The sequence below is a fragment of the Nilaparvata lugens genome, chromosome 5 (assembly GCF_014356525.2).
Source record: "Nilaparvata lugens isolate BPH chromosome 5, ASM1435652v1, whole genome shotgun sequence".
In the NCBI taxonomy this organism is placed as follows: domain Eukaryota; kingdom Metazoa; phylum Arthropoda; class Insecta; order Hemiptera; family Delphacidae; genus Nilaparvata; species Nilaparvata lugens.
In genome coordinates this window covers 27,174,793-27,198,241 of record NC_052508.1, presented here as the reverse complement: position 1 = coordinate 27,198,241, position 23,449 = coordinate 27,174,793, and the positions used below count along the sequence as shown (strand labels likewise).

The 23,449-nt window shown below is 34.0% G+C and overlaps 1 protein-coding gene across 1 annotated transcript in view; it reads right to left on the bottom strand.

Annotated features, from left to right (window-relative positions):
- Positions 1-5,325: 5,325 nt before the first annotated feature.
- Positions 5,326-23,449, bottom strand: part of LOC111045599 (intraflagellar transport protein 81 homolog) — a 39,646-nt gene continuing 21,522 nt past the window's right edge. The window contains exons 6-16 of the mRNA XM_039429433.1: positions 19,371-19,534; positions 17,845-18,030; positions 15,989-16,237; positions 14,345-14,558; positions 11,162-11,277; positions 10,341-10,489; positions 9,014-9,142; positions 8,513-8,519; positions 7,871-8,019; positions 6,562-6,690; positions 5,326-5,581 (exon numbers count right to left, since the gene is read on the bottom strand). Coding sequence (XP_039285367.1) covers positions 5,479-5,581; positions 6,562-6,690; positions 7,871-8,019; positions 8,513-8,519; positions 9,014-9,142; positions 10,341-10,489; positions 11,162-11,277; positions 14,345-14,558; positions 15,989-16,237; positions 17,845-18,030; positions 19,371-19,534 — 1,595 coding nt within the window. The 3' untranslated portion in view covers positions 5,326-5,478. The remainder of the gene's footprint in view (positions 5,582-6,561; positions 6,691-7,870; positions 8,020-8,512; positions 8,520-9,013; positions 9,143-10,340; positions 10,490-11,161; positions 11,278-14,344; positions 14,559-15,988; positions 16,238-17,844; positions 18,031-19,370; positions 19,535-23,449) is intronic.

Here is a 23,449-nt window from a genome sequence, read left to right as displayed (position 1 = left end):
AATAGACAAGACAAGTTTGATAGCGCATCCTCTGGTATGACCTGTCCGTTACCAATCCTGCCATTCAAGTCACCAATCAATATGAATTCAGACTCGCCGCTATTCATCAGACTTTTGGCTTGATTGCGATGAATTAACTTTCCGTGTGACTGCCTCTGTAGTGCATCTCCCTTCCTCTTTCTCTGGTTCGGCAACGATGGGTCGCCTATATTATCAGATTGCATATATTCACGTTTAACGTCCTCGTAGCTTACAATCTTCCCATCGATCTCCAAAGCATTCACTCTTACTTTAACATTGTGCTTATCATTTAGTAGCTTTCGTGCCTCATTTAGTTCTCTGCGTTTCTCTCTCGTTTCCTTATCCAGGTCCCGAGCGACGAAAATTTTGGAATTCTTGAGTCTGCCGCAGTTGTCCAGAATACTGTATTTTTTAACTCCAGAGACCAACGACAACATAATAGGACGAACTTTAGAATTAGTTTTCACGCCTAGCCTTTTAACAAAGTTTATATCATCTATTCTGAGTTCCACCTTTATTATTTCATTACATAAATCCAGCCTGATTTTTTCCAAGGCCTGTTCTCGCGTCTCGTTTTCAGACTCTTTAACTCCGTAGAATATTAGATTATTTTCTCTTTTAATACTCTCAATGGCAGTGTTATGCTTTCTTAGTTCTCGTTTGAGCTCCTCGTCTTCTCTGCCCAGCTCTTTAATTCTCCTATTTTGCTCGGCTATGATTGATTTTTTTTTTTTTTTTAGATTACGTCCTAAAGACTCCAGTCATGGAGTATAAGACAAGTCATGTTATTACATAATAATTCTAACACTAAGTAGTTCAACCTAGTTTAGGTTGGAAAGGCACAATTAAAAAGCTCTATCAACTAAATATTTTTTCATTTGTTTTTTGAAAATCTTCAAATCATCATTACTTTTCAAGACTTGAGGTAGCTTGTTATAAAATTTCCTACCAATATAATCTGGTTTTTGTTCAAATAACCTACTATTGTGACCCATCATAATGATAATCTGCTCTGTTTCGCGTATTATACTCATGAACATCTGAATTCTGGATCACACCACTCGTTTTCACATGCATTACAACTTCATATACATACAAAGATGGCACAGTTAATAGACCAAGCTTTTTAAATAAAGGCCTACAAGAGTCTAACCTATTCACTTTCTCTATACATCTGAGTGCCTTCTTTTGAATCTTAAACACTCTGTCCATATTTTGTTGAGATGAATTACCCCATACTAAAATAGCATACCTAATATGAGATAGTATAAGTCCATGGTAAGCAGTTAACAGTAGTTTTTTATCATTCAGCTAGCAAGCTGCCGCAGGACAAATACCCCAGATGATATCTTATTACATATCCTCTCAATGTAAGGATGCCATGTTAATTCCTGTCCAATAAAATTCCCAAGAATGCTACTTTCTCTTCTTGGTCTAATTCATTTTCCTCTACAACACATTTATTTCTCTATCCTCTACTGAATTATATTTACTTTTGAATTGTAGGAATTGACATTCTTACTATTTATTGTAATTGCCTTTGCTTCAAGAATTGGACAATTGACTGTACTCCAGTAAAAGCATTTATTTCTAGACTATCTAATAAATAATTGTTAAAGATAAGCGATGTGTCATCAGCAAACAACAGAGCTCTGTGATCTTTCAACTCTTTTGGTATTGGTTCACATACAACAGAAACAGTAGGGACCCAGAATTGAGCCTTGAGGTACTCCAGCCTGGACCTCCAGTTTTTGAGATTTAATTTTTACTATTTCATTCCCATCCACCTTGGTAAGCTCAACACACTGGTTTCTACCTATGAGATATGATTCAAACCATTTTAGTTCTATACCATTCACACCTACAGTTTTTAGTATTTCCAATAATATTCTATGGTTCACACAATCAAAAGCTTTGGATAAATCAAGAAATATTGCGGCTGCCTTCTCACCTGAATCTATTATATCTATTAGTCTTTCAACAAGGGATACTATTGCAGTCTTAGTAGATTTCCCTTTCTGGAACCCATGCTGTTCATCACATATGAAATTAATTTCTTCCAGGTGCATCAATAACCTATTTAAAACTACTCTTTCAAAAATTTTACTTATTACATTTAGAATACTAATGGGTCTATAATTTTCAACTCTTACAGAAACACCGCTCTTGAAAATTGGCAAAATTTTTCCTTGTTTCAGATCATCAGGGAAAATACCCTGCTCTGGTGAAGTATTAAGGAGATGCAATAAAGGGTCCAGTAATTCATTTTCACATTCTTTTAAAATTTTGCTTGAGACCCCATCCAATCCTACTGTTTTTTTTGTTATTCAATTTTTTTATTATTCTTGACAACTCATCTCTTGATAATGGATGAAATTTAAATACCTTTTCAATTGGCTCAGCATTTAATGTAGTTGTATTATAAGTATTAGTGTTCAGTGACTTTTGGAGATTATATGCAACCTGTTGATAATATTTATTGAAAAAGTTACAAATGTCTATACTATCATCCATATAATTTCCATGTTCATCGATTATCCTAGGGACATTAGTAACTGTATCTTTTTTGAGCTGCTCTCCTATTTCTATTAATTACCTCCCAAACAGCAGAGTTAAAATTGGTACTAGTTGTTAATATTTCAGCTGTTTTCTTCCTCACTTCTTTTGCATAGTTTTTCTTTAGACATTTGTATTTGACTTCACTCGGAACATCCCTCACTAATTTAAATTCCTGAGAGATTTAAATTGATGAGAGATTGAGCGCACTTATCTCTTGCTTGATAATTTTCTCTGTACTGGCATTGATATCTTCTTTAAATTTCTCAAACATAGCTGTCAAAGTATCCATATCAGCTACAGCCATTTTAACTGAAATGGTATTGTGGGGATTTTAGCTAAGCAATATTTGTACTGCAATCCAGCGAAAGATTTCCTTCATCAAATCCCAGTCTCATTTATCAAGAACTGTGTTTTTGTTTAGTTGAAAATGAATTTACTTTGCGATAGTTTGTTGAACAGATAGAACGAGATGTAAAGTTGAAAGAATTGTCGAAAAGCGTTCACAAGCAGCTATATTGAGAATTACTGATAAGAATGGAAGGAAGAGAGAGCCGACAAAGTTGACGAAAAAGTATCAACAGACTGGCACTTCTGCGGGCTACGAAACTCGAGAGAAACAGTACATGAATTCAAGGAGATAAGAAGACCAGCGATAAGCCGGCCGGCGAATAGAATAAAACTGTTCAGAAATTTAACCTTAAATAATTTTAAACTCGCATTTTATACTCCTATTTACCACTTTTTAAAAAATCCAGTCCATTCATCCGACAGACGAGCTCCAGCTTTACATGACGCACTATTCAAATTCACGAAAACACTTAGAAAAACCACTAAAAATCAAAAGAAACACAGAGCGTAACAAGACTTGACCAATCCCGGCAGAATGCTCTGCCTAATGAAGGATCTTGGTGTTACCTTGTTAGTAGACAACTTAAAATTATGAGATGGATTGGAGAGATTTCAGGGATCCCTGCACATGAAGACACTATTGTTCACTGATGTCTGATGTCATCTGGAGTTTCCTTCCATTATTTTGAACAGAGACAGGTTATGTACTATTATCAAGAAATAATCTGGTGTGACAACTTTCCTTGCCGTTATGAATATTGATCACCTGACGCTAGTGTTCACGCGCATCTCAAAATCTCAAGTCTACTATTCCAAGATCTGAGCCAGCTGGTGACATGACAATAACGCTGGAGACATACGAGGTCTGCTATCTCTTCATAGTGAATGATTTAATAGAATCAACATTTGCCAACAGTTTGCAATTGAATGATCACATTTCCTCGAATTCAAGCTTATTTTCAATTTTAGGTAAAATGTTACTGAACATAAATTATAGAGATTTTCATGCTCAATCTTTTCCACTTGAATTTTTTTGTTTAAATTTTATCTGAAGCCTGATAATAGGGAGTCTAAAATAAAACTGCATAGATGAGGCGGAGCTGAAATCTTTATAGATATGGGAGTAATATTGTGGCAGTTGATAGAGCTTATCAATTACTATTCTAGATATAAATTTGATCAAAGTCGTTGAAGCCGTTTTCGATAAAATTGCGGAAAACCCTGTTTTTGACAATATTTTAGCCGCCATCTTGAATTGCATTTGATCGAAATTGTTCGTGTCGGATCCTTATATTGTAAGGACCTTGAGTTCCAAATTTCAAGTCATTCTGTTAATTGGGAGATGAGATATTGTGTACACATACACACACACTCACACACAAACAGACCAATACCCAAAAACCACTTTTTTGGACTCAGGGGACCTTGAAACATATAGAAATTCAGAAATTGGGGTACCTTAATTTTTTTCGGAAAGCAATAATTTCCTTACCTATGGTAATAGGGCAAGGAAAGTAAAAAAGAAGTGTATTTCAACTATACTATGGGAATAACTATTACCCTTGTAATCCTATTATATTATGCGAGCAATTTCTGTATTCATATATCTGGTTATTTATGTTCAACGGATCTCGAAAACGGCTCTAACGATTTTCACGAAATTTGGAACATAGTAGGTTTATGATATAAAAATTCGATTGCACTAGGTCTCATCCTTGGGAAAACTCGCTGAACGACATTAAAATGAAAATTCATACTTGGCTGAAACAGCTGAGACTTTTGTCGTCTGTGGATAGTAAAAAAGTGAGTGAGCGAGTGAGTATGTGAAAAATCAAAATATCGCAACCCCGAAATTCATAAGATGAGGTATAGCCAGCTGTGAAATATAAACACGATCATTTTAGAGAATTGTGTTCTGTTTATCAATAAATAAAAATAACAAGCGAAGCTCGGTGCCCCGATATTATTTATAAATCAAACATTTATTATAAATCATAAAAATGTTTATTCTTTTAGAATGTTTTATTATTTATTAGAATTAAATATTACAATGCTACTAGCTAATTCTATAATAGAACTTCAACTAGCCCTACTGAAATAATTAATAATTATTAATAATTCAATAATTAAGTATAAGTATAATAATTCAAGTATAAGTATTTTAGTATTGGTACCTATCAAACTCAAAATAATGAGCCTTTGAGCGCAACAACAGTTGCTGCTGTCTCCTGTCACACTGCTAGTCTCTGCTATGATACCAGCTTCAACATGAACAGCCGATAGTAGCAGAGCGCTCCTCTTATTGCTTATCACAGCTCCAACATGAACGCACCCTAACAAAATTGAATCAAACAATTGTCAAAAAGATTTGTGCATCTTGCATTAAAACGACTTATACGACTTCATTGCCCACCCCGTATTATCACATAGCTCACCTTAGTATTTAGTATAAAGGAGCATTTTCTCATATTACAGGATTTCTACAAATACGAAATACCCTCCAAGCAGACAGCCTACTGAGATTATAACCATTCATAGATGTGAACTTATTCAATTTATTGGAAGAACTAGAGTTTCAGCTCCTTTTTCAAGATGTAATATTCCATCGTTTCTCTTTTCTTCTTCCATGCATCGTTTTTTACATTCTAATAACCTGAAACCGATAAATTAGAATGTAATATTTCATTGCAATTCATTCGGTTGTATCAAACATAATTTTTATGATTGAAATGTAAACTTTAAATATAATTACTTTATTATTATATTATATTGTATGTATAATATTTTATGTATAGCCTACATATTATATTGTAGCCTATACATTTTTATTATTTGCCTCCCAGACTTTATAGTTTGTAGCATTCAACTCCTGAAAACAAAGCAATTATTATATCCTAGCGGGAATTACATTGTTTTCTATTTGCCTTACTGAATTATTGAGAAACATTTCTAGAATAATAGTAAAATGCCAAGAGAAAAATAAGCCGAATCTTAACATGTCGCAAATTCATGTAGAAGGTAAATAAAATTGAATGAAACAATGTTGAATGTTTATTGATCTCAGTAACAAAAAAAAATATGTAGGCGTAATACCCATGAATTGAAAAAAAACATTCAAAAAAATATATGATTAATAATGTTATTTTGAACCGAAATCTTAACTCTTGAATCATAGTTTTAAAATTCTTATTTTTAAATTGAAATTTATTCACAACACTGACATATTTTATAATAGTATTAGAATTAGTCCAGGCAATGAATGTTCAAAAAAGGGTATGGAAGGAAAAGTTTGTAAGACAATTTTTGCTCACGCAGTCCTGCTGAGTAAGGAGTCAAACATATCAAAAGTCCCTCAGCCCTACCCCTACCCACTGTGCTGAGGGGTGGCGGTGGTTCAACGGTAGTATCATTTTTTGGTTTCTCGCATATAACTAGACTACTTGGCAACACTGTAATTTTTTCGGATGGATGGCCAAGTCAACTCATTTTATACAGACTATAAATGCAATTATAGGCTACAGTGCTTTCTTATAGGCTTAGCTGCTTTCTCAAATTATTATTCCCTAGCTAGGCCGCCTACGGCCTAAATGAAAAAAGATCAAAATTGAGTGAATTTATGTTTACAGTACTCACTCTTTTATGCTTGTCCACATTTCATGTTGATGTTTGCATTTTTCTTGTGTTTCTCGAACTTTGCACTGTTCATCTCTTAATTGGCGACTGATTCTTTCTTGTTCCATAATTTTCTGAGTAAGTTTATCCCTGAAAATGTTGTTTTAAATACAATAATGTATTCTCTAGACTAATTATGTATTTGAATGATTATCACAAACAATTTTCATTATATTTTTCAAATTTTCTTAGACAGAAGTTACAGGCATTGCTAATTTTTTCTTGTTAGTTCAGTCATCGAAGGGTTAATAGAGGAAAATGTTTGTAAGACAATTTTTCGCCATTATTTAATCATTCAGAATAATTACACAACTTATTATTATTTCCGCTATTCGGAAGACACCTCCATTATCAATCTCTATAGTGAACATCCTTTTCTAGTAATCTCTTGTATATTGCTCTAATAATCATCAATCTAGTAAACATGCTTACTAGGGATTTATAAAGGTGTGACAACCAAAACCAAGTATACCAAGTATATGAAATTATTTTAATAATTTTAGTTTTATAATAAAATAGTATAATATTAATTTATTATAATAAATCTAGTAAGTCTATTTACAAGAGATTAATATTGGTGGATCAACCAAATTAGTTACTCAAATCAGGCTATTTGTTTTAATAAATCAGTGGTTTATACAATACTAGTATTTTAAACAATACATTGTATATCAATGTCGTTTACATTCAATATGGATATTTACACCATAACAACACAGAAAGTATGATTGTATTTATTGATTAAAAAGCCTATGATCATTTCTAACACATCACTAGCGCAGTAGCGCATCGATTTTCTTGAGTGGAAAAGGGGCTAAACTCCATTCCCAAAATAAGAGCACAGTTTAAATTTTCACACATCCCTACTCATGAAACACCACATCCATATAAAAACTGTATATATAATCTCAAATACTGAACCATATCAAACTGTATTGTAAGCTATTATATAATTAAGTATATAAGCCACTATATATTGTAATCTGCATAAATAAAGCACTCAATCAATCCATCTCTTCTCCGTAATCGGAGGTCCACTTTAATAATTTAATTAAAAGCGAGGCCGCACAGAAATTTTAAGGCAAATTCAGGCTATTAAGTATATAAACAATTGCCATGCAAAATACTCTTATTCCAATAAATGCCAAACATTTTATATAAACTTGAAAAAAATCATTAATGAGAAGTTACAGAAAATCCTATAGAGAAGCCAGCAAATTACGACTATTATTTGAGAGTTGAATGTTAATTGTCAGGTACATGGTGATACCTCAGTGTCGGTGTAGATCCTTTTTCCACATAAAGTCTGATCTCTTCAGCCAGAAGTTGCAGGCGGACGTCTAAAATGTTGCTTTTAGCATTGAGTAGAGCTATTTGAGATTCGGCACTTTCACGCTCTTCTCTCAGAGATCTCACCTCCTAAAATGGAAAACATTTCATTCTTTAAAAAAAATAATGGAACACTTGCAACCCGGCCCATTGAAATTATTTATTCAAATAAGAAACAATAAACTAATCCAGTATCGGTCTTTTCACGATCACCTATTTCTAATAAAGTAGAGTTTACAAGATGAAGATAATGGTGGAGCCTAATAACATTTTATAAAGTTCGCTGTATCGGTGTATCTTGTGAACTCAATTTTTCTTGAAATTAATAATCTTGAACAACCAAAACTAGATACTCTTTTTATCGATTTTTTTTTATTAACTTCCTTCTACATTGAACATTAGTATCAATATTCCAAGTGGTAGAGGAGATCAAACGCACATTAAATACAACGAACCTAACAAGTTGACGAGTGATAAGTACCTATTAACTCCAATGTAGGCTACTATATTGCAAGTTCAGCTCATATAAGTTGAAAAACTTATAACTATTATAGGTTCAGCGCCTCATTTTCAATGAGCTGACGCAGCCGCTTCACATTGAGTAGTTTAAATAAAATTTAATTTAAATCAAATCATTTACTTTGTTCCATTTCTTGTAGTTCTTTTTTTAGTTAATTCATCATTAAATTAAGTTTGTGTAAAATACTTAACCTACTTAAATTTAAATTGAAGGGAAAGTTTGTAAGACAATTTTTGCTCACGCAGTCCTGCTGAGTAAGGAGTCAAACATATCAAAAGTCCCTCAGCCCTACCCCTACCCACTGTGCTGAGGGGGTGGCGGTGGTTCAACGGTAGTATCATTTTTTGGTTTCTCGCATATAACTAGACTACTTGGCAACACTGTAATTTTTTCGGATGGATGGCCAAGTCAACTCATTTTATACAGACTATAAATGCAATTATAGGCTACAGTGCTTTCTTATAGGCTTAGTTGCTTTCTCAAATTATTATTCCCTAGCTAGGCCGCCTACGGCCTGAATGAAAAAAGATCAAAATTGAGTGAATTTATGTTTACAGTACTCACTCTTTTATGCTTTTCCACATTTCATGTTGATGTTTGCATTTTTCTTGTGTTTCTCGAACTTTGCACTGTTCATCTCTTAATTGGCGACTGATTCTTTCTTGTTCCATAATTTTCTGAGTAAGTTTATCCCTGAAAATGTTGTTTTAAATACAATAATGTATTCTCTAGACTAATTATGTATTTGAATGATTATCACAAACAATTTTCATTATATTTTTCAAATTTTCTTAGACAGAAGTTACAGGCATTGTTCATTTTTTCTTGTTAGTTCAGTCATCGAAGGGTTAATAGAGGGAAATGTTTGTAAGACAATTTGTCGCCATTATTTAATCATTCATTCATTTAATCATTCAGAATAATTACACAACTTATTATTATTTCCGCTATTCGGAAGACACCTCCATTATCAATCTCTATAGTGAACATCCTTTTCTAGTAATCTCTTGTATATTGCTCTAATAATCATCAATCTAGTAAACATGCTTACTAGGGATTTATAATGGTGTGACAACCAAAACCAAGTATACCAAGTATATGAAATTATTTTAATAATTTTAGTTTTATAATAAAATAGTATAATATTAATTTATTATAATAAATCTAGTAAGTCTATTTACAAGAGATTAATATTGGTGGATCAACCAAATTAGTTACTCAAATCAGGCTATTTGTTTTAATAAATCAGTGGTTTATACAATACTAGTATTTTATACAATACAATGTATATCAATGTCGTTTACATTCAATATGGATATTTACACCATAACAACACAGAAAGTATGATTGTATTTATTGATTAAAAAGCCTATGATCATTTCTAACACATCACTAGCGCAGTAGCGCATCGATTTTCTTGAGTGGAAAAGGGGCTAAACTCCATTCCCAAAATAAGAGCACAGTTTAAATTTTCACACATCCCTACTCATGAAACACAACATCCATATAAAAACTGTATATATAATCTCAAATACTGAACCATATCAAACTGTATTGTAAGCTATTATATAATTAAGTATTTATAAGCCACTATATATTGTAATCTGCATAAATAAAGCACTCAATCAATCCATCTCTTCTCCGTAATCGGAGGTCCACTTTAATAATTTAATTAAAAGCGAGGCCGCACAGAAATTTTAAGGCAAATTCAGGCTATTAAGTATATAAACAATTGCCACGCAAAATACTCTTATTCCAATAAATGCCAAACATTTTATATAAACTTGAAAAAAATCATTAATGAGAAGTTACAGAAAATCCTATAGAGAAGCCAGCAAATTACGACTATTATTTGAGAGTTGAATGTTAATTGTCAGGTACATGGTGATACCTCAGTGTCGGTGTAGATCCTTTTTCCACATAAAGTCTGATCTCTTCAGCCAGAAGTTGCAGGCGGACGTCTAAAATGTTGCTTTTAGCATTGAGTAGAGCTATTTGAGATTCGGCACTTTCACGCTCTTCTCTCAGAGATCTCACCTCCTAAAATGGAAAACATTTCATTCTTTTAAAAAAAATAATGGAACACTTGCAACCCGGCCCATTGAAATTATTTATTCAAATAAGAAACAATAAACTAATACAGTATCGGTCTTTTCACGATCACCTATTTCTAATAAAGTAGAGTTTACAAGATGAAGATAATGGTGGAGCCTAATAACATTTTATAAAGTTCGCTGTATCGGTGTATCTTGTGAACTCAATTTTTCTTGAAATTAATAATCTTGAACAACCAAAACTAGATACTCTTTTTATCGATTTTTTTTTATTAACTTCCTTCTACATTGAACATTAGTATCAATATTCCAAGTGGTAGAGGAGATCAAACGCACATTAAATACAACGAACCTAACAAGTTGACGAGTGATAAATACCTATTAACTCCAATGTAGGCTACTATATTGCAAGTTCAGCTCATATAAGTTGAAAAACTTATAACTATTATAGGCTCAGCGCCTCATTTTCAATGAGCTGACGCAGCCGCTTCACATTGAGTAGTTTAAATAAAATTTAATTTAAATCAAATCATTTACTTTGTTCCATTTCTTGTAGTTCTTTTTTTAGTTAATTCATCATTAAATTAAGTTTGTGTAAAATACTTAAACTACTTAAATTTAAATTGAAGGGAAATTTAAAAACATCACTTTCACTTACCTGTTCAAGTTTAACAAGACCACTGTCAAGTGAAGCAGAGGTGCGATCATAAATTTTCTTCTGTTCTTCAAATGACTCAGTCATGTCTCTCACTTGATCTCTCAGTGGCCGAAGATCTAGAAATGGGTACCGTAGAAAATCTTATTCGATTAGCAGAAATACATAAATATGATTCATGAGTTGTAAATTTGCTTCCCGTGGTTCGGGACCCACCTAAAACTGTAATTCATCTCTCATTATCATCCGCCTCATTACCCACACACAAGCCTAGAGCTCAAGTGTGCATCAACCTCAGAAAAAAATTGAGGAATGTCGAACAAATACAGTAGAACCGGTGCAGTAAGCCTATATTAACGTATAAAAATTTTAGAAATCAGAAAATTTAGAACTGAATTAAAAAAAACCAATTGAATGTTGTTTCTATTTGATAAGTGAGTTTAATGCAGTCCTCCAATGCTTTTATCAATTAAAAGTGAAATGACTCAACTTTGAATTTACATGACAAGTCCTTATAGACCCCTTTAAATATCAAATATTATCATGAATCAATAAATTATGAATTATGAATTGTGACATTTACAGAAGTTATACTCGTTAATATTGAATACGGTAGTAATCAAAACTTCAAAAAATCAAGGATCAAAAGCAAAAAAGAAAGATTATGTTTCATAATAATATGTAGACTACGGTACCGTAGTTGACGTCATTGAATAAGAATTTTATACTTTCATGTACAGTAGGCCTACTCATGTTTTTATCACTGTGGCTCTGTGACAGATATCACAAACGCAGCAGTTTGTGTAGGCCTACTTCAAAAAATAATATTCTATTTTAAATTATAGCGACATCATCGTATACAGTAAAGCCTTTATATTACCTTAGACCTATGTATTATTTATCATAATATCTTCAATTCTTCATTGCTTATTAGCTTACAGTTTACAGTTGAATCGTTCTTCTTGTTCAAAGCTTAAAGTTTTTAATTATCTTTTGATACCATGCATACTACTTTTGGATCATATAAATGATTGGGAGAGAAAAAGCAGTCTCTCAACCCTTGATTGTTTTCAAAACTTCCAATAAAATAATTACCGTCCAGAAAAGGTTAAGGACCTCCTTCTCAACTTATCCTAGAAATTCACAGTCCAAAAATGCTTTATATTAGAATTACTGTTTGCTCTTTTTACTGCATTTCTCACTAAGTTAACATTGATTTTGAACTTTTTCATAACATTTCCCTCTTCGGGAAACAATCGCTTGGCAGTCAGTCACTTTGAAAGTTTACAATATTTTCTCAAGAAAAAAATATTATTAAACGAAAATCTAAAGTTGAATGCTGTAAACCACCCTAGCAGAAATCTTCAAGGTGGTTCACAGAATTTAACTTTGGATTTTTGTTTAATAATAATTATTTATCGATTAGCATTTGAATAAATGCAATTCTCATTAATTTCATCTTGAGAGAAATAATAGCAGTTTTAGGCTGTATTTCATAGAATAGGCTATGCATTCTATTATTTCATAGGTACTTTGATTGTTTGATTGTTGTACAAACTGATTAGGGTGGGAACATAGTGGAGCTGCGAAGGTAGCTTTTTAAGCTTGAGAGTGTTATTCTTGGAGCCTAAATAAAATAGGTTACTTCACTCAAGTAAATAGGCATGATCAATTATTTATGAAACATGGACAGCAATGTCATTGACCGAGCGAAGTGAGGTCTAAGATTCAAGTCGACGGTTTGGCATTTCTCTTTATGTTTATATTTTTGTTTATACTTATGTTTATATGTTGCGCATTTACGGCGAAACGCGGTAATAGATTTTCATGAAATTTGACAGGTATGTTCCTTTTTAAATTGCGCGTCGACGTATATACAAGGTTTTTGGAAATTTTGCATTTCAAGGATAATATAAAAGGAAAAAGGAGCCTCCTTCATACGCCAATATTAGAGTAAAAATCAGACTATAGAATTATTAATCATAAATCAGCTGTCGAGAGGATTATAAATCGCATGCCTTGACGCATGCAATTCAATATCTCAATGTAACTTGGTAAAAGATCAGCAGCTGTGTAGACTATAAATCGCATGCCTCATTGAATGCAGTTTTTGGCACTATTAAATAGGATGCAAAGAAACTTATAACAGCTTGTCCGGGCGCCTAACACCTTGTCTTCTGGTTTTCTCGCGCTAAATTCTGGAAAGCGTTATAATATATTATTATTTTTCCTTTATATTATGATAATTAAATCTTGTGTAAGCATGATCTGATCAAATAAATAGTTGGTGTATCAGTGTGGATGTGCATATGGTTTGGGACGTCATTCAGTTATAAATGTTAATTATTCTATTGATAAAATTTTTGTTCATTATTTGTTATTATATTCTTTAATTTTTATAAGTTTTGGAATTTTGAATTCTGAATTTGTTTTATTTTTACTTTTTTCATAAGTATTTGAAATCTTTGTATTTTTCATTTTTGAATTAGGTGGTATTTTTTTGTGTATTATTTATTATTGCATAAGTTCGTATTATTTGTATCATTTTTTGTATTATTTGTAAAACAAAACAAAAACAAACAAACAAAAAAACATTATTTTTCTTTTTTCATTTGTATCTGTACAATGTTTATTGTTAAGGAGACATATTTGGGGAAACCCGTTGTCTTCATTGTAAATAAATAAATAAATAAACTATTGATTGCGTGCAATAACACATGCAATTGATAACTAAAATAACATAGTATTGTCTCTTGAACTTTCTCTGCTTTGAACTTGGGCTGTCCTGTTGCCAGTATGTCTTTAAGGAGATTAGCTTTGATGTTAGCATATTATATTTGATACACCAACCCCAACAGCCATTAGCCGTTTTCACACCGATATCTCGCAGACACGACATACAGACAGGATTTACTCTGATGGTCAGTATAAGAGGAGGCTGCGGTTAATAACTGCGCGAGGTCTACTGTTCACAGTACTACTAGTTAATTCCATCATACTCTTAGGAACAGGTCGTCAGCCTTCTGTTATGAATTTATTCATTTCATTAAATAAAAGTTGCTAAACACATCAACACGATACAAATAGAAATTTTATTATATGAGTTTGAAGAGTAGGCTACCTAGAAAGCAAACATAATTGTATGAACTCAGATAATGGATATATTATAATGAATCAGGCAATGACTCACGCCAACATCTTGCAAGTCGGCCAATTCCGATTGCAGGACGTCGAGGGTTCTTGCGAGGACTCCACCCTCCGCTTTAAGCTGCGCCAGCTCAGACCGGTGCAGTTTGTAGACGGAGCTCCTCTGCCTCAGCTTCGAAACATAACGCTTGAAATCTTCGCCTCTCAAAACACCACCTCCTCCCCCCGCTTCCGTGATAGCAGCTTGTTTCTCCTGCCAACAAACAAAACCAATTCCATCCTAACAAATATTTCAATTTTCTAGAATATATTAGCCAATCAGGGCAATATATCCCTTTTTTAGTACTTTTTTCAATTTTTAAAAGCCTGTAACAAGAGAGGTCTTACTGAGGATCGTCCATTATAAGGATATTGGAATAAGTTGCTGAGCAAATGATTCTTAATGCAATAAGTCTTGGGTCATACACAAGTTAGTTGTGATCACCATACCTAAGCCCCTGACATAAAGAGTACGGCAGGATGTTTCTTCAGTCTGATGATGCCCTACACAGGTGGAAACGATCATCACTACAAATAGTAAGTGTATTTGGGTCATACACAAGTTAGTTGTGATCACCATACCTAAGTCCCTGACATAAAGAGTACGGCAGGATGTTTCTTCAGTCTGATGATGCCCTACACAGGTGGAACGATCATCACTACAAATAGTAAGTGTATTTGGGTCATACACAAGTTAGTTGTGATCACCATACCTAAGTCCCTGACATAAAGAGTACGGCAGGATGTTTCTTCAGTCTGATGATGCCCTACACAGGTGGAAGATCATCACTACAAATAGTAAGTGTATTTGGGTCATACACAAGTTAGTTGTGATCACCATACCTAAGTCCCTGACATAAAGAGTACGGCAGGATGTTTTAAATAATTTTTATAAGTTTTGGAATTTTGAATTCTGAATTTGTTTTATTTTTACTTTTTTCATAAGTATTTGAAATCTTTGTATTTTTCATTTTTGAATTAGGTGGTATTTTTTGGTGTATTATTTATTATTGCATAAGTTCGTATTATTTGTATCATTTTTTGTATTATTTGTAAAACAAAACAAAAACAAACAAACAAAAAAAACATTATTTTTCTTTTTTCATTTGTATCTGTACAATGTTTATTGTTAAGGAGACATATTTGGGGAAACCCGTTGTCTTCATTGTAAATAAATAAATAAACTATTGATTGCGTGCAATAACACATGTAATTGATAACTAAAATAACATAGTATTGTCTCTTGAACTTTCTCTGCTTTGAACTTGGGCTGTCCTGTTGCCAGTAAGTCTTTAAGGAGATTAGCTTTGATGTTAGCATATTATATTTGATACACCAACCCCAACAGCCATTAGCCGTTTTCACACCGATATCTCGCAGACACGACATACAGACAGGATTTACTCTGATGGTCAGTATAAGAGGAGGCTGCGGTTAATAACTGCGCGAGGTCTACTGTTCACAGTACTACTAGTTAATTCCATCATACTCTTAGGAACAGGTCGTCAGCCTTCTGTTATGAATTTATTCATTTCATTAAATAAAAGTTGCTAAACACATCAACACGATACAAATAGAAATTTTATTATATGAGTTTGAAGAGTAGGCTACCTAGAAAGCAAACATAATTGTATGAACTCAGATAATAGATATTATATTATAATGAATCAGGCAATGACTCACGCCAACATCTTGCAAGTCGGCCAATTCCGATTGCAGGACGTCGAGGGTTCTTGCGAGGACTCCACCCTCCGCTTTAAGCTGCGCCAGCTCAGACCGGTGCAGTTTGTAGACGGAGCTCCTCTGCCTCAGCTTCGAAACATAACGCTTGAAATCTTCGCCTCTCAAAACACCACCTCCTCCCCCCGCTTCCGTGATAGCAGCTTGTTTCTCCTGCCAACAAACAAAACCAATTCCATCCTAACAAATATTTCAATTTTCTAGAATGTATTAGCCAATCAGGGCAATATATCCCTTTTTTAGTACTTTTTTCAATTTTTAAAAGCCTGTAGCAAGAGAGGTCCTACTGAGGATCGTCCATTATAAGGATATTGAAAAAAGTTGCTGAGCAAATGGTTCTTAATGCAATAAGTCTTGGGTCATATACAAGTTAGTTGTGATCACCATACCTAAGCCCCTGACATAAAGAGTACGGCAGGATGTTTCTTCAGTCTGATGATGCCCTACACAGGTGGAAGATCATCACTACAAATAGTAAGTGTATTTGGGTCATACACAAGTTAGTTGTGATCACCATACCTAAGTCCTGACATAAAGAGTACGGCAGGATGTTTCTTCAGTCTGATGATGCCCTACACAGGTGGAAGATCATCACTACAAATAGTAAGTGTATTTGGGTCATACACAAGTTAGTTGTGATCACCATACCTAAGTCCCTGACATAAAGAGTACGGCAGGATGTTCTTCAGTCTGATGATGCCCTACACAGGTGGAAGATCATCACTACAAATAGTAAGTGTATTCATTTGGGTCATACACAAGTTAGTTGTGATCACCATACCTAAGCTCCTGACATAAAGAGTACGGCAGGATGTTTCTTCAGTCTGATGATGCCCTACACAGGTGGAAGATCATCACTACAAATAGTAAGTGTATTTGGGTCATACACAAGTTAGTTGTGATCACCATACCTAAGTCCCTGACATAAAGAGTACGGCAGGATGTTTCTTCAGTCTGATGATGCCCTACACAGGTGGAAACGATCATCACTACAAATAGTAAGTGTATTCATTTGGGTCATACACAAGTTAGTTGTGATCACCATACATAAGCTCTTGACATAAAGAGTACGGCAGGATGTTTCTTCAGTCTTATGATGCCCTACACAGGTAGAAACGATCGTCACTACTAAGTGCATTTTTCACTTCATAAGTGTTTTAAAATTCAAGTTTTATCAATAGTGAAAAAGTATGGATAAATGCAACACATTACTAGTTAATTGATGGAAATGTAATAAGAATAGTTGAGAATAGATGGAGATCTCCAGAACCATCTGCAATTGACTCCTATTCAACAAAAAACAAAAATTGAATATATGTTGTTATGATGAGTTTAGCCAGATACACATATATTTATTCAGTTTTCAGTACGACTAATATCCTATAGATAAAGTGGATTAAAGTACTAATAAAACTTATCACTTCCTGAAAACACTTTTCAGAGACAAGATCTTTCTACTAATCTCAAACTATTTTTATGAGAACTAATTTCTTTATTAATTTCATTATTAATACAGTAACTGTACTACCCTACTACCTACTGTCGCAGTAGTAGATATCTATTTTATCTAGTAATTTTTCTGATTTAATCGATGAAAAAATAATATCAATAATTTGAATCATCTCTTATAGTTTGTTAATAGAAGCAGTAAATATTATAATATAATATTTATAAAACATATTATGTTTTATTAAAATTCATATTGTATATAATCTTTATCAGTTTTTTATAGACACGTTTCCTAGAGACTGCTAACTCACATGTATTTCTTTCTGAAGTTTGTTCAATTTGCTTTTAAGTTGTGAGAACTCTTCGGCTATGGCATCTTTTTTCCTAGATATGATTGCTGCTTGCTGCCGAAAAGGTGCCAGTTTGTCATCAACCGGATTGGTTGTGGCCAGGTGCTGTTCAACCAACTCATTCACTTCACTTGTTAGAGCTTGAATCTGAAGAGCAAAAAGTTAATTCGCATTTTTTAAACAAAAATTGTTCCCAAATTTGTATTTCTAGAAGAACATTATCTCAGTGGCGCAACTATAAATTTAGACTTCATTAAAAAGACTCGAAAATTCTAATAGATTTTTATGTCTCTTTCAAATTCAACACGTCTGTCCAAATTATCTATATTTAATTTCTAGTAATAATAAGCGCAATCTGTCCATGGCTTGGATTGACTATAGAAAGGCATTTGTCAGTACTTAATGCATCTATCAGCTCATAGTGCACTTTCTACAATGCCTTTCAGTGCCCCCCCCCCTGGGATAGTCGTTATGAGATTACCGGTACTTCACAGCAGAGAAAAGTGTCAACCAACTGGTTGGTGAGATTTATATGGGAGAAGTCTTCCAAGGAGACTCCTTGAGCACTCTATTGTTCTGTATCTCACTATTGCCTTTTATCTGCAGTCCTAACGAAAACAAGGGGTTATTGCTGTGACACACCAGGCAATGAAATCCATAGAATAACTTTTATTTTCTATGTAGTAGACCTCAAGATCTATGCAGCCAACAAATCTTATATCAAGTTGGCTGTAGGTGTGCTTCAGCGGTATTCCAATGATATTGGCATATCCTTTGGGTTGGACAAGTGTACTGTTAGTCACCTCCTGAAAGGTAGAGCACAAGGCTAGGTCGAAGAAATGGAACTCATTGATAGCAGCATTTTAAAGGCTTCGAATGATGGAGAGACCTATCAGCATCTAGTATTTGATTGATCGAAATCAGGTTCAGAACTCAGCCAACATAAAGCAGGCACTCCGCAGAAAGTATTAAAACATACTCAAAAGACTTAAGTCAACTAAGTTATCTGGGGAAACTTAAAGATAAATGCCACAAGTATGCTTGCTTTGCCAGTTCTCACTTACTCCTTTAGAGTTATGAAGTGGAACAGAAATGAGCTCCAGGAACTTGACAGGGACACCCGAAAGAGAATGCACATGGAGCGGAGTCTCCACCCACGTTCTTCTGTTTACCAGGATAAATCTGTCAAGTTATTACTTTGTTTGAAAAATCTTTTTATAACAGAGTGGCATTTCAGTTTGCTATAAACTGTAGCTACACTTGCTCGCTTGTGTTTTATTGAGTCGACATCTAACTCGTGCGTTAAATACCATTATTGAAAAATTGTTCTATAAACTACTAATGCATAATTATTTTTTCAAATATATTTTAGTATTTATATTCTACTGTATTCTAAATATATTGTAGCTTTCATGAATAGGAGGCTCCATGAAGTGTGGGATTGTTTGGTCTGATAGGCTCTATTGTGAATGTGTAATTGAATTCACCTTTGCATGCAGCATATCAACATTGGCTCTAGTGAGAGCTGGCTCCATTGCCACTGTTGATAGAACTTCAACTTCTCTCTTTCTCTGCTCGATTTCTCTCGGCAATTTCTGTTTCACAATGTAAGAAGTCATGCTAGCTTCCTCTTCCAAACGCTGAACCAAGCCTGAAAAACGACTTCATTATTTCAATTCACTTCAAATTATGTTATTCTTCTTCAGTATTGGTACTGATTGAAAATGTAATTCATTCGAGAATAGAATAAAATTTTACCCAAAGAACTAATTTTTATTGGATTTCAACCATACTTTTCCACTTGAAAGTATTTGGAATTGCTTATTTGATTGACGTCAACAATTAACTCAAATCTCTGTTGTAAAATATAATTATCATCTAAGTAAGGTAGGTACTGTACTTTGAAACTTAATATTTCCTGTATAATGACTGAAGCGTTTTAGATTATCAGAAATCAAATGTTGAAAACTCATATTTGATGGTTTTGCTAGTCCAGCAATTGTAGAAATTGCAGAAATTGGATGAAACAATTTATTTTTATTTTAAAAAATATTTGTTCTCATAAAATAAATTGGAATGTGAGAAGGGGTTCTGGCCTTAAGTGAAGAATAAAATCATCAAGCGCTGTCAAATATTTTTAGAATATATTAAATAATTGTCTATAACCAACATCCAACAACGCAGTTTCATGAGAAGGCGAGTCTTTGCCACCATGATCTCTTTACTATGAGTATAAACTATGATCTCTTCTTCTGTTGCAACAGAAGACAAGATCATCAAATACATAAACAAATATTGAAAAGTAACAAGGCACCCGGGGAAGATGGTATTATGGTAGAATTTCTGAAGAGTCTATAGTAGAATCAAATTTATGAGAAGAGTTGGTCAAAATCACTCAGAACATGTGGGTCACTAAGAAAGTACCAGAAGATTGGAAATGTGCCCTTGATACATCTTCTAAATAAGAAAGGGGACAAGACCGATGTTCATAACTACAGATGCATTAAATACATCTGGGAAATTTCCCTTCTGGCTGTCACCTAGCAAATATTATCAATATTTCTTCTGGAAAGAACACAAAACCAACTACAACCTAAAATCTCCAATTTCCAAGCCGGATTCAAACCGAGCAGATCATGCCTAAAACAAATATTAACTTGAAATAATTCACACGAAATCCTACAGTTTATATACCTATTAGTTGATTTCAAAAAGGGTTATATAATTCAATTCATAGGCCCACCGTTTTAAAAATTCTGGAAAAAAGGACTGGATCAGAAAACGCAAAATTTGTTGAACAAACATTGCCAAATACTAAATGGAAAGTAAAATTTATGTTATAACTTAGAAAATCCTTTGACATAGGCCTAAAGACTGGCATCAGGCAAGGCGATGGATTGTCACCTCTGCTCTTTAATGAAGTTTTAGATTTTGATTAGATTACGTAATGGAGGAGTGGGAAAATAAACTGAAAGAGGTAAACTGCTGGTGAACTATCTTATTGGGAACCAAGAAAGATAATTTCAAAATCCTCCATTTGGCATTTGCTGATGATCTCGTATTAGTGGCTGATTCATGGGAAAGTGGAATGAAGCAGATAGAGACATTAAAATAATGTGCAGGAAAAGTAGGCTTGCAGATATTTTAAAAATCAGTTTAAACAGCACATTCAGAAGTTCATAAGCTACGAGCCAAATAATATGTAGCAATTGATAACCGGGTGCCGTACTTCAAATAACTAGCAGAAGTATTATCTCTAAGAAATAATCTTGGCAAGAGAGAATACATGAAGATCGAAAAGGCCTGGGATTATTGCAATATATCTAAAATAAAATCTATCTCTTATAGTCCGGGCGCAAATGTCATTCCGTGGTCAATTTTGAGTAACAGCCGAGGAAGATGTCTCAATTTCTTCGTTCGGTCTAGCATAATGAGGATCGTGATGATGATAAGGCTAATGTTAATTCAACCGTTTTTTAACGAGAATATTTTTAATATCTTCCTCTACAATTTTTGTTTCATAAAATTTTCCTCTAAACGCATAATTTTTTAGTTATAACCTTCAAAAGCCCAAAAAAACTTTTTTCTAAATTTGTTCAAATTTCATTCCATTATAACTTTTTTTGTGCAAGAGATACAGAGAAATTTCAAATCTATGAAATTTAGAGCGTTTTTCAACTTTGTAACGATATATCTTCATGCGCTGTACGTCGAAAAATGAGTTCTCCAGCGCCCTCCAAAGAAAACCCTGCATGATTTCTGGTGCGTTTTTCCATAAGCATGAGGTAACAAGCTAGAACTATAAAATCGATTTTTCCATGACTACTTTAAGATAGAGACTTGCAAATTGTCTCAATCTCTTCGTTACAACAAGACGAATAAGAATATTGATGATGGAAACAACGAAAATTATCGAAATCATTGAAAAATACAAGATGGCGGTCATTATTGACAGACATTTTTATATCGCTTGTTATTCAGTTATTGTGAGAGATATCGGATTGGTTTTACCACCAAAGTGTTTAGAATTAACCAAACTATGATGTTCGAGAGAATCATCTCATTTCGACCACTCTTTCCATTATTTATTCAACTTCAAAAACTTGAAACATACATTTTCCGGGGACAATATTTTACTTTCCACCCTGTATATGTATTCGCAGTAGACAAACACTGGTATTATTGGCACAGTGTTGTAGAATATTTCCAAAGCTTCAAAACGACATCTGGTTGGAGACTGTGAGTCCATATTTTACGGCTGGAGCGTCATCGGAGAAAGAGAAAAAACTACTGTTTGCAGCGGAAAACACGCTTTTTCCACCAAATGCCAATCCCAACAATTAGAAAACCGTGTAACTCATGACTCCTTGAAGGTACAGACTTGGGAATGGTATCAATCTCTTTATAATGATGTGTAGAGAGAGATTATCCATGATCTCAAAAATGTTTGTCATCATGAAAAAAACAAGATGGCGGCAAAAATATGTCGATTTTCGAGAAAAATATTAAAAATATTCTCGTTTAAAAAAACTGTTGAATATCTCGAACGGTTATTGAAATACAAGCGATATAGCAAAAGCCTGAAAATTTTGGCGGCCATCTTGTTTCCGAGATTTTTGCCTGTGATTTCGACTTATCATCATCACGATCCTCATTATGCTAGACCGAACGAAGAAATTGAGACATCTTCCACTGCTGTTACTCAAAAATGACCACAGAGTGCCTTATTCATGACATTTGCGCCCGGACTATTAGCACAAAAATGAAGCATTATAAAGGTGCGTACAGACTTTCGCTCTTCTCCGCAACCGAACATCACTCCAGCAGAGCGATTGATGATCGACCGGGGACGCGAGAAGAGCTAACATCTTCCGTAACGTTCATGATGGGTGCGACTGCAGAGCGGGGCCGGAGCGACTGCGGTGCGATGGAAGAGCGATGGCGGTACGAGGGCGGAGCGTGCTCGGTGCGGGTTGGAGGCGCGTATATGTGTACGCAGCTTAATACAGTGATCAAGCCAGCGAGACCCTAATAACACTCAACAGAAAATTTGGAAAAGTATAGAGATAAATAGTTGTGGAAATTTTAGGACCACCAAGGTGGACCGAGAACGATTACTGATTACAGAGAAACAGCAACAATTAAAGGATATTTCAACATTGAGAAAGACATCAGGAAAAGACGTCTCAAATTTTACGGCCACATATAATGAGACTTATTCCTGACCACAGATAACTCAACAAAAGAATTGCACTTTCACTTAGTAACGGAGGAGAATGGATTAAGAATGATTTATCGCTGGCTAAATTAAACAAAGATGATAGTAAAAAATAGCTTTGAAATGAAAATTGAAAAATCTGGTGTGGCGCACTCACACAACTTTCCTTGCCATTACGAAAATTGATCACCTGACGCTAGTGTTCCCGCGCATCTCAAGTCTACTTCTAAACAAAGATCTGAGCCAGCTGGTGACAGGACAATAACGCTGGAGACATTATGATGTCTGCTATCTCTTCATAGTGAATCATTTAATAGAATCAACAGTTGCCAACAGTTTGCAATTGAA